At 35.8% G+C, this 12,642-nt stretch overlaps 1 protein-coding gene across 1 annotated transcript; it reads left to right on the top strand.

Annotated features, from left to right (window-relative positions):
• Positions 1-9,829: 9,829 nt before the first annotated feature.
• On the top strand, positions 9,830-12,324 carry LOC137715690 (uncharacterized). The gene has a single exon (XM_068455027.2). It carries the CDS (start codon positions 10,021-10,023, stop codon positions 12,199-12,201), a length of 2,181 nt encoding a protein of 726 aa, XP_068311128.2. The 5' UTR covers positions 9,830-10,020; the 3' UTR covers positions 12,202-12,324.
• Positions 12,325-12,642: the final 318 nt, after the last annotated feature.

Raw genomic sequence — 12,642 nt, 5'->3', positions numbered from 1 at the left:
TCACTTATCTTTAAATTTTATATGAAACATGAGAATAAGTATACGGGCGGGTAATGTTTTAATTTCAACCAATGGTATGAAATCCTAAAAAGGGTGATTATAAATAGTTGCATGCATATAATAACGTGTGATATGCTATAATATGGGTAGACAACAAAGTTAATTTGTACTAATTTAGAGTTTATTATTACTTAATAGATACACATATTATGTAATAAAAGTAATCCGAACAGAAGGTGACATTTTGACGATGATGCAGAAAAATTACACAAAACGATCTCATTTTTCTTTTTCTTTTTTGGATCGGGCCATATCCGATGACTCAATGTAGAAGAGGCCCATTGGCCACATTCGTGCGTGGAGTGAGGCTACATGGTAACCGCTTGTCATGCTTCGAAGTCAAGATTTCTTAATCCAAACCGTGACTATCCATGAAACCAAATCCTCTCCATATCTTAAAAAACTGAACTTAATGATTAAATGATCCGGACCGTTGAAATGTAATCTAACTGCTACAATTATTATAACTTTTATAGGGGCTCCATGTTTGTAGCCGTTGGATCAAATTTTAACGGTCCTGATCATTTGATCCTTAAGCTCAATTTTTTTAGATCCGAAGAGAATCTGGGTACATTATCTATTATATTAGGGAAGAAGACATTATAGTTAAAATTTTCATTAAACTCTACAAATATCTTTAATTGAATAAAATAGTTAAGATATTACATACATCACTATAAAAAATATGGAAGTCGCCAAAAGCAAACTTACAGGGCGAGAAGGAACGAAAATATGTGTCCCTGTAATCTTTCTAAAGCAACAAACGAGAAACTTGACTTTGAGAAATAAACACCTTCTATTATAATATAAAGGCGTCGTAGCTTATTTATAGTAAGATCAACTTCAATGGTTGGGCTAAAAAAAGTTAAATTTTTTAGCCCGGACAATTTAGATTTAAACCCAGAAATAACTTTTTTACTCTAACCCTTCTGGCCTAAAATTTTAGCCCTAGATTATTAAAGAATAAACTTAGGCTATTTTTTTTTCTTCTTAAATTAAATTTAAAAATAAATAAATAAATATGTAGACTATCGTAAATTAATTTTATGAACATTTTAATCTAAAAATATTTAAATTCCGATAAATATTGAAAAATCACTAAATTTTTCACAAAGCAAGCCTTCAATTTAATACAACCGATAATTCATATACCACATAATTAATAAACTACATAAACTTAATACAAACAACAATTAATAAACTTAATTAATAAAGCACATAATTCATACACTACATAAACTTAATAATCATATTCACCATCTTCACTTGGTAATGGACTTTGTGATTGAATTGGGATATAGGGTTCAGAGGATTCATCATCTTGAAACATACTCCTTGAGGCAGAATTTTACAAAATTTCCTTTTGCTTACCACGTAAGAACTTCTTCTTCTCTGGAGTGTATATGCTTGGGTCCTCCATCATCAAATTAACTTCAAACCTCTCTTGCTCCTTATCTGATATTTCTTTCATTTGCAAACGCATTCAGGTCATTTCTTCTTGACGAGCGCTATGGGTTTCGTTCAATTTTGCAATTCCGGTAGAAAACTATCCACTCATTGGATCTTGGGACTTATCTTTTCTCTTTGCTTCCTTTTGTTTATCTCTTCTCAGGGGCCTTGCAAAAGAAGGAGATGGGGTAATTTCATCGACACCTTCATCTCCGCCATTTGTCTGTGCGGCTTCACGTTGAAATAATCTTCCCCATTGTTGGTCCGCATCGGTTTCCCACCTCGGACAATCCTTCAGGATGTCCCAAGCATGTTGCAACTTAAAAACTTGATTTTTTAGTGTTACTCTTGTCTTGTAAATTCCATTGCTTTGTCACCCTATACAAAAAATACATAAAAATAATTAGTTGCAAACTAATATTATGTACATGACAAATAAAATATCAAGAACAAAACTCATAATTTCTATAGCGCTCCTTCCACTAGGCATGCCAACCACGGCTCTCTCCAAACTTCCCTTCCATAAAGTGCATGCTTTGTTGATAGTCTTCCATCGATCATAAACACCACCATCGTCCCGGCAGTCGTCGTTGCAATTTTCTTGAAACTTTGCAATGATTTTACCCCACAAAACTTTTTTATTTTGATTTGTGCCAACTGCACCATCTTCGCTAACAGAAACTCATGCCAAACATAAAACAACATCTTCCTCACAGGTCCAATTACGACCTTTAATATGCTCTCTTACCATGTTGAACAATTTGGAAATTGAAATAAATGGTAGAAAGATAAATTGGAAGAATTGTAGGAGAAAATTAAGTTTTGTGTGGATGTTTGAACAAATACATAGGTATTTATAGAGTTTTTGGGTGAATTTTGAGTTAAATAAATTTTTTTAATTATTTTAGGTGTTGGATTTAAATTTGGGCCGTTAGATCTTTTTTTTTTTTACCGTTAGATTTGATTATATTCGATCTCAGCTGTTGGATTCAATAATATATAAATATAAAAACAAACAAAAAAATTTTGAATCTAGGCCGTTGGATTAACCAATGGCCTGATGATCACGACCGTTGGATGGAAGGAGCCGTTGGGCTCATGAAGAATGTGGCCGATAGGCCCATGTGGGTAGGTCCCTAGCGGTCGGAAGCCTCACGCGTTAGGCGAGTTGGGCGATTCAGTGGGCTGTGTTTGGCGCCCAAACACTGAAATGCAATCCCTTCAGTAGGGCCCACACCGACCTTTGGGCTAAATTTTGGGTTGAATCTGGCCTCAGTTCCCCATTTAGCTTTTAGCCCAATGTTTTCCCTTAGGTTGGATTGGGTTTAGGAGGAAATTTAGCATTTAGCCCACCATTGAAGATGGTCTATGGGGGTCTTTTCTTACTCATTAGTGCTTTAGTTTTTAATAAGGATATTTAGGCTTTACTAATAGAATATATAGGGCTTTTCTCGCTTGTTTAGTATTGCTTTGACATTGCCGTTTGTATCTTGCTAAGGCCGAAGTTACCGCAACTAAAAAAATGAATGAAGAAAGAAGGCATCAGCATTAGAAAGACTACAGAGGCATATTTGGTAGAGTAAAATAAAAAATAGGAAAACAACTAATATATATGCTTCAATTTTCATACCATGTTTATGAAATAATTGTCCAATGTTAATGCATGAAGATTTCACTCATATCGCTCTATTCTCATTAATCCATACTACAAAATACGTACCTCATGGTTCATTCACTTTCTATTGTTCTTTAATATCATGATGTTCTCTCATTCACCAAGTATTCCCACAAGACATACACATAAAGGAGAAACTTTCTCTTGCAACCAAGACATAATCATAACTTGTCTTATAGATATTTGTCCATGATAAAAAAATGAACCATTCATTTAAGAAATACTTGCTACATGGTTAATTAGTGACAAGAGAGTATCTCTCCACCTAATTAAAGACCGTCTTTATCACTGTTCATTTACTATAATAAAACTGTTGAATAATGAGATATCTCCCACATCCTCCATCTTATAAAACAAATTGCAACTTATAACTAAGAAATTTAGGCTTAAACCTCACACCTATTGAATTGAATAGGTAGTTAAGTTGGCTGTGATTAGTGGTAGATCATTATCCTGTTTCTTTGAAATCTTAATACGATACCAAAGAGAGTTGCTTAAATAACCGATGTGGAAGTGATTGCACGTGTGATGCGTTAAGTAGTTGTCCCAAATGAAGGGACATGTTGAAAAGGAGAAACACAATACATGGCCATCTTAAAAGACAAGTAACAATTTATGAGCTCGTTTGGATGTGTTTTTAAAATGACTGAAAGCATTTTTGGTGAAAATGTTTTTAGAACCAATCGTTAGTAAAGATGTAAGTAAATCCTAGAAAAGCACTTAAAGTGCTTCTTGAAAGAAACACATAACTGATGCTTCTTGAAGAAAACACTTTAAGTGCTTTTGGAACCCAAGAATATTTTTTTCAAAAAACCATTTCAATCATTTTAAAAGCACATCCAAATGAGCTTTATATTAATTGGTTTCACTTCTGATTACACTTTTTAAAATAAAATCTCACCCTTCTTTTTAAAAGTAGTAACTAAGATATTCATAAACTTAAAAATAAGAATTATCAATTCCATTCAGATACATTTCTTTCACTTTACATCCTATACCATGTCCCTCCCTTCACTGAAAGTATATTCACAATCCCAACTCATTTTTTTAATATCGTTTTCTCACTCTTTTGCTTTCACTCTCATGTATTCCTTTCTTTGTCAACAAGAAATACATCACTTTTGCATGCAGTGTTGCTGTCTATAATTGGTGAGAGACCCGTACGAGGAAGTGTGTTGCGTACACTTGTTTTCGTTGGCAAATTCAGGATTCGAACTTTGGTGATATTATCATATTAGTGTTAAAAATTTAAGCTTATAAATAAAAACATAGTGCAAAGCGCGCAAAAAAATTTTAATTTGTTCACCTAAGCATTTTGTCGAACATTTGATAAGATTGTTATTATCAACCAAACCATGTTTTGCACATGTCAACAAATTTGTTCACCTAAGCATTTTGTTGAACATTTGATAAGATTGTCATCGTCAACCAAACCATGTTCTGCACATGCCAACAAATATCGATATATATCGAAGAAAACAGAGGACAGTTGCAATTTATTGTGAGATTCTATGAGCAAGTATTTACAAGGGTTTTGAGTTTGGTTTATGTCGATTGAACTAAAGGCATATTTAAGTAAAAGAAAAAAAGGCGTGAAAATGAAAGAAACGGAAAACTTAGATACAGGAGAAGATCTAAAAGGATCGGATCAACTAATATCCTAGTCGACCTGAGTCTTGATTTTCTAGAATTTGATTAAGGATTTCAACGGAAAACTCGCACTGTGTTATACTTATGATAAATTAAGAGGTGAACGATTTTTGTAACATTATTTTAGTAAAGTATGAAACTCAAGAATCAAAATATTTTAATTCTTATTCTCTATGAATAAACATGCTCTAGGTATATTTGCTATTACGTCTGGCAAACGGGTCGTGTTTGTCGTGTTCGTGTTATATCCGTTATCTTAACAGGTGGTGTAGTGCATAGACGAAGCCACCTTGGGCTCAAGGGGGACAGATACCCCCACTCGATTTTTTTGGTAGGGAAAAAATGTACATACTTGTGACATAAGCAAGGTGTATCACTAATTTATTTGCTACTTCCAACGTTGGAAGAGCATTTTCAACCATGAAATTTTTGAAAAATTGATTGACAAAACGAATGGGAGATCAATGGATGAATGATAACGTGGTTATTTTTTTTTTATAGAGAGAGATTAGATGGTGCGATAATGAAGTTGTCAGACAACGTTTTCAAAAAATAAAAACGCATCGAGGGACAATGTAATGGGTTATGAAAAATCTCATGGTTTAATATGTAAGTGTTTTGTTTAGTAAGTTCTTTAGCTTTTTTATTTGTGACTTTGTTGTTTGAGGATGCCCCCATACACACAAATTTCTTGCTTCATCCTTGATGTAGTGTCAAACCCGTTATCATAACAAGTTCTTACCAGGGGATCTAATAACAACACGATTTGTTAATGGGTCATGTCGTTTTATGTTAACGAGCCATACAAGAAATCACCATGATTTGGCAAACGGTATCATATTGGGTTCTTAACGGCTTACCAGTAACTATTGAAATGTTAATGAGTTACTCAATAACGACCTGACTTGTTAACAAAGTGATTCAAAACCGTTATTTTCATGTTGTTTCATATTGGGTAACGAATTATGTAAGAAATTGTCATACCTAAACCATAGTAAAAAATAATGTCTCTTCAAAGACGCAGGTAGGATTTTCCCAATCTCACAAGTCTCATATGTGCTACATCTTTGTTTATTTATTTCATATTATTCAAAGAAAAATAATGCATTGTAAAGAACTTTCTAAGAAAATAAAGCATTGTAGAAATGGTCACTACAAAACTATGAACAAGTAGAGGCCAATACATTTGCACCTATTAATTAGAAATAGGGGCAAAAATTGAGAATTTCCACACCTAATAAGTAGGAGTGGTGGATATTGGAATTGCACCTAAAAAAGCGTTGCTATTTATAAATAGGGACAAATAAGGACTTATATCCGCCCCTAATAGTTTTGCTGTCATGTAGGCAAGTTTGACATGCAAACAATATTAAGTGTGGATGTTTAAAGTATTAGGGGCGATTATTAAGGCTCCTACTTTATTATATATATTTAATGACATTTATATTTATTATTATTGCATTTTGAGAATTGTATTAACTGAAACGATTTTCAATCTCCCATTAGTTATTTGATTGTATTCTCATACTTTAGGGTGAAATATATTTACGATTATTTTTATTTTCCACCACCGATCTTGACAGAAAAAATAAATTGTTAACAGAAAAACTAATATTAAAATAATGGGTTATTATACATAATGGTTCCTGAGATTGAAAATCAATAGAAATGGTCCTTGAGATTGTCCACCATCTATGATTTTGGTCATTCCGTTAAAAACTCTTTGGGCAATTTTCAAAACTTCATAACTCAATCAATTTTTAACCAAATTCGACCCATAATATATCAAAATGAAGATAAATAGGTGTAGAACAAGATTATACCCATTTGGAAGCCCAATGATTGCCCGAGATGGCCAGAAAATAGCCTGAAAGGTAACTAGTCCTCGGGAAAACTGGAAAACTCCCCGGAAACTGGGTAAACTTTAAACGTTCATAACTTCTTCAATACTCAACGAAATCGAGTGATTCAAAAACGAAAATCATACTTCTCGACGAGACGAATAGATTATGTAGAACTCACATTCATGAAAAGAAACAATCAAATTATGTAGAACATTCAAATTATGTACGAACCCTTCACAAAACATCGAGAAAACAAAACTTGCAAATTAGACAAAAAAATCAAACCTAAACTAAGCCAATTGGGGTTTATGATGTAATTCATCATTTTGTTAACACTAATATCTCTATTAATTAATGAAACCCTCTTTGTCAACCAAAAGATGGTGAAAAGACTACTTAGTTTTTTATCACACAAAAAAAATGATGGGCAATAATGTAATTTCACAAGTCCAAAATTTACTGTTTTTTATTGAAGCCTCATCTACCGGTAATGTTAAAATACCTCAAATATTAAAAATAAAATAAAATAAAAACAAAAAACAAAACCTCTCACTCCCCCACGTTCTCTCTCCATCTCTCCTTCTCATTTTCTAAAAAAATATGTTCATACACATAAAATGTGTAGACAAATGCTAGTTATATAAAAATAAAATAGAAAAAATATGTATGAAGAACACACCTAATGAATTTCACTTCAAATTGTTCACACCCCATCATCAAATTTACCTGCAAAACAACATTTTGAGAGAAAAAAAGCAAAAAAAAATTTCAATCAAACTAAATAAAGCTAGTTTTTTTTCTCTACTACGAACCTTTTTAAATCGCTATTTGGCTATCTTAGACTCGTCAAAGGGAATATTGAAAGGTAGAAAATTACAAAAAAATAGAGATGAAGAGAAAACAATATCACATCCGAAATAAAAAAGTGAAGAAGAAGGATAAAAATACGAAGGAACAATACAAATGGAGAATATGAAGGAACAAGAACAACGAAGATGAGAAGAAGAATATGAAGAAATGAAAACTAACGAAAATGGTTTGAAAATTTTGAGTTTTAACGAAAATGACAAATAAAGGGTAAAGTGAATTTTACCAGGATTGACTTTTTAGTATAAAAATGTAGTTTTTTGTTAAAGTAAACAGTAATGTGAATTTTTCGTTAAAGTTCCCTATTAAGAAACAAGAAAAATAGAGAGCTATGAAAATGGAGATGAGGAGAAGAATATGAAGGAAAAAGAAAAATGAAGATGGGGAGTTTGTGCCGTGAAAGAAGATCAAGAGAAATATGAGGAATGTGCGTGTTGGTTATCCTAGAATTAGGGTTATGATAATTGTCTTATTTATTTAATTAATAATTAAGAAAAAAGTTAAGAAGATAAATGCTCTTAATGTAAACTATTAAATTAAAAAAAAAGAAAAAGAATAAGTATATATTAGAGGCTCATTTATCCGTCTTTAATAACTAAATTTTGTAGATGTGGACTTTTTTTCGCCCCTAAAAATAGTAACATTAATAAAAAAACATTTATTGTTCTACCTCGATTACAGTTAATTGAGACAAATATATATTTCTACCCTTAAGACCATCTCCAATGGTTGAGCTAAAAGTCAAATTTTTTAGCCCGAAAAATTTAGCTTTTAGCCCAAAAACAGTTTTTCTACTCCAATCATTCTACCCTAAAATTTTAGCCCGGGATTATTAAAGAATGAATTTAGGCTTTTTTTTTGTTAAATTAAATTTTTTAAAAAAAATAAATATGTAGACTATCGTAAATTAATTTTATGAACATTTTTATCTAAAAAAATTTAAATTCCGATAAATATTGGGTAAAGTTCACCCCGATTTCTGGGCTAAATTTCGGGGGGCGGGGAATTTGGCATTGGTTTAGCATTTAGCATTTAGCTCAAAATTTCCCCTTGGGTTGGAGTGGATTTGGAGGAAATTTTGGGGAGTAATTTGGCTTTTAGCCCACCATTGGAGTTGGTCTAATAAAGATTAATAGGAACAAATTCTTATATCCGCCCTTAATCCACCGTCTCTATATAATAGCCTGGACACCTCCAGTTCATAGACTACAATAGTCAGCAGGAACCCACCACCTATGCACATTTTCCACCTGGTCCACCTCCATGCATATCCAGACACTTTTTCCACCTCCACCTGTGCCCAATGCATGTTAAAGCTTTCAACCCAAACAATACCCACGTGGAAGAACGATATCACCTCCACCTGGCCCATGATTGTTTTTCACAAAATCACATAATTACTACCAGCAGATTAATCCCTTGATGTAGTACAAGTGTTTACCCTGTGTTTAAATTTTTTTCGATTCTGTTAAATATTTTTGTGAGAGTATCGAAAAAATTAGAAGAGATATACAAAGGATCAGTTTAAACTTCTTCTCATATCGAATAAATTCTTTAATTTTATATAAAATTAACAGATTTCGTCTATATTTTCGACATATTAGTTAAATATCAACAAACTACCTTGTTCTATTTTCTAAAATTTTATTTTAAATTTCATATTTTTAAGCAATTTCTATTATTTTCATCTAAAACAATCAATATCGATATCAATATTTTTACAAATTTAATATCGAGTCGCCGAAAAATACACATATTTTAAACACTAATAGTGCTGAATCACTTAAAGCAAACGGTACCATATTTTTAGCCTTCAAATTAAATAATCTGTTTAAAAAGTCCGTAACTATACTAAAGAGCAATGATATTCATACTATGTTTTTGTACCACATTTTCATATTATCTTTGGTGACATTTGATGTGGACAGCCACATCATTTGAATTAATTAGATTTTTAAATTTAGTTCATTATTTAATAAACTAATAATTAAGAAAAGCTAGTTAATTAAATGATGATTGTGTATACGAGAAGTCTTTCCTCTTCATTTACTTGGGTTTCGCAAATTTTTCAAATGATGTGGTTGTCCACATCAAATGCCACCTAAGATGGTATAGAAATATGTTACAAAAACGTGGTATGAATAGCATTAAGCATCCGTAAAAATTCAAACACAATTTAAAGTTCTAAACTTTTACTTGCTTTCCAAGTATCCCAGTCCTCTTAGAGTATAAATTATTGTGGTAACGTATGCGGTTGAAATTAATTACAAATCAAAACAAAAAAATTAATGGAAACACACGGAATTCCACACCGCACTCTATTTCCTTGAGGAAACGAGACTGCAGTTCGCTGCGCTTGACTATCGCTCTACTCTTCCCCCTAACTCTAGGGATTTTGATCAGGCGGTTCCTCACCGCAACGACGCCGGTTTTAGTACGGTTTATGCAGAAGCGGCCGCGGCCGCGGAAGAGACGATGGAGAAGCTAGAATTCGAAGTGAAAGAATCGGAGTTGAAGCAGAAGACTCTGCGCCAGGCGTACGACTGCGTGCAGGCCCAAGCCAAGTCCCTGACGTTCTTTTCCGTGCAGTGGAAGGACCTCGAGGACCACTTGGAGTCCACGCGCCGCTCCGCCGAGGCCCGGTTCCGGGAACTCGAGCACCGCGAGGAGGAAGTCCGAGGCCGCGAGGAGGATTTGGATGCCAGAGAGGCTAATTTCCGCTCGGAGATGGAGGCGAAATCCAACGAATTGCTAGTGCTTCAGAAGTTGATCGAAGCGAGGAAGGACCAGTTGCTGTCGCTCCAGTCGTTGATTCAAGATCACAGCGAAGAGGTTGCTGTTCAGGAGCGGCGGTTGACGGAGGTGGAGGGTTTCGTGAGGGAGAAGGAGGGGGAGTGTGATTTCATCGAGAGGCGCATTGGAGAGAGGACGAGAAAATTGAGTTGGGTGGAGGCGAAGGTGAAACAGGCGGAGGCTAAGGAGCGGGAAGCGGTGGAGGGGTTTGAAGAATTACTGGACAAGTGCAATGAGGGCATTGAATTGAAAGAGAGGGAGTTGAGAGACGTTCTGAGGTCGCTCGAGGCGCGAAAGGCGGAGTTTGATTCGAGAGGGGAGGAGCTGGAATCAGCGCGAAGGTCGATTGAGGAATGTGAGAGGGAGCTGAAGGCGAAAGAGGAGGAACTCGAATCGAGGGAAGGAATGATTAGGGAAATGGATTTGAAAGAGAGTGATTTGAGTTTGCTTGAGAATGCACTGGAGGAGTGGAGTAGTGAGCTTCAATTGAGAGAGAAGGAGCTCGAAAAATCGAAGCAAGAAGGCGAAAAGTATTTGGATAAAGTCTCCAGGGGACTTCAAGAGAAAGAGATCCAACTGCAAAGGAAGGAGAGCTTACTGCAGAGGAAAGAGAGCCAACTTCAGCAGCAGGCCAGAGAGCTCGCATTGAATCAGCAGGACTTGATCAAGAAAATCATAGAAGAACACACCGAAACTCTGAAGTCGAAAGAGGGGCAAATCGAAGATCAGGCGAAAGAGATCGAGTTGAAGCAGAAAGAGATTGATTCGATAAAAAAATCCGCTGAAGAACAAACCCAAAACCTGAAACCGAAAGAGAGGCAACTGGAAGACAAGGCCAAGGAGCTTGAGTTGAAGCAGACGATCTGCGATTCGATCCAAAAATCCAACGAAGAACGCGCCCAATGCCTAAGATCGATACAGAGGCACCTTGATCACCGCTCGAAAGAGCTGGCATTGAAGCATAAGGGATTGGAATCAATAAAAAAATCCACCGAAGAATGCACCGAAAACCTGGAATCGAAAGAGAGGCAACTCGAAGACAAGGCCAAAGAGCTTGAACTGAAGCAGAAGGAAATTGATTCAATGAAAAAATCGGCTGAAGAACAAGCCGAAAGCCTGAAATCAAAAGAGAGGCAGCTCGAAGAGCAGGCGACAGAGCTTGCACTGAAGCAGAAAGAGTTGGATTCGATCAAAAGGGCAACTGAAAATCGCACCGAAACCTTGAATTCGAAAGAGAGGGAACTCGATCAGCAGGCGAAAGAGCTTGCACTGAAGCAGAAAGAATTGGATTCGATCAAAAAGGCGATTGAAGATCGCAACCAAACCTTGAATTCGAAAGAAAAGGAACTCGATCACCAGGGGAAAGAGCTTGAAGTGAAGCAGAAAGAATTGGACTCGATCAAAGAATTGGAACCTGTCCTTGACAGCAATGCAGCCGTTCATTCTTCCGCAAGTAATGAATCCAGCGTCAATTGGGATGGTAGAGGTGAGAAACGCAGTACCGCCACGTTTGACTCCGGGTTCCAGCCGCCGCAACAACGCGAAAATAAGTATCCTCGGACATCGGAACCAGCTGTTCCACCCAAGTCAGTGCCAACTTACAACACAGGCTATCATCCGCCATATGAATCAGCCGTGACACACTATCAAGTCCCAAATTACACCCCAGTAGGCTACCCGCAGCCAGGTCCGCCGCCGCCACCTTGGCATTACGAAAATGGGCACTTTGGGCAGTTTGGTATGACTAATTTTGGTCCAAATACGGGAATGCATTACCGGCCGCCATACTTTCCCGGCCCTCCTCCTCCTCCTCCTCCTCCTCCTCCCCCTGTAAGCCATCCTAGATATGTTGGTCCTTTTTAAGGAGAAGCACCAAGTCTGATCTGACTTCGTTGTAAATGCTCTTGACATAGTTTGAATAGTTTGAAATGTATTTTGTATTTTCAACTTTGATGTATGAAAAATAAAGGTGTGGATTTAGGGAGAGATTCTTACATGCAATCGCAGATATATCAATGTGTAATCGAAAGGGTTTGGTAGTTTACAACCAATGTCCCTCATAGTGTTCGATAGCGGTCGATCAAATGAAGTAGGTAGTGTTCAGTTCGCGACGACTGGAGAAACAGAGCGTAGTTCGGTTTAGGTGTGGTCAGTTGACGACGACAGAAGAAAGAAACTAAGACCGAACCCGACGCGAGAGGTCATGTTTTTCTTGAAAAAATTTTAGCATCCCTAATGATTACCCGGATTTTCGAGATACGGTGGAGATGTTAAGCCCTAAACTCCCTTTATCCAAAATTTTAA

The sequence above is a fragment of the Pyrus communis genome, chromosome 3 (assembly GCF_041283825.1).
Source record: "Pyrus communis isolate YQ-2024b chromosome 3, ASM4128382v1, whole genome shotgun sequence".
Taxonomy (NCBI): domain Eukaryota; kingdom Viridiplantae; phylum Streptophyta; class Magnoliopsida; order Rosales; family Rosaceae; genus Pyrus; species Pyrus communis.
Note: the sequence above shows the minus strand (reverse complement) of the source record. Positions and strands in the feature narration are given on the sequence as shown.

Coding starts and splice junctions, on each gene's coding strand:
- LOC137715690 (XM_068455027.2), top strand. CDS start 10,021: ATGGAGAAGCTAGAATTCGAAGTGAAAGAATCGGAGTTGAAGCAGAAG.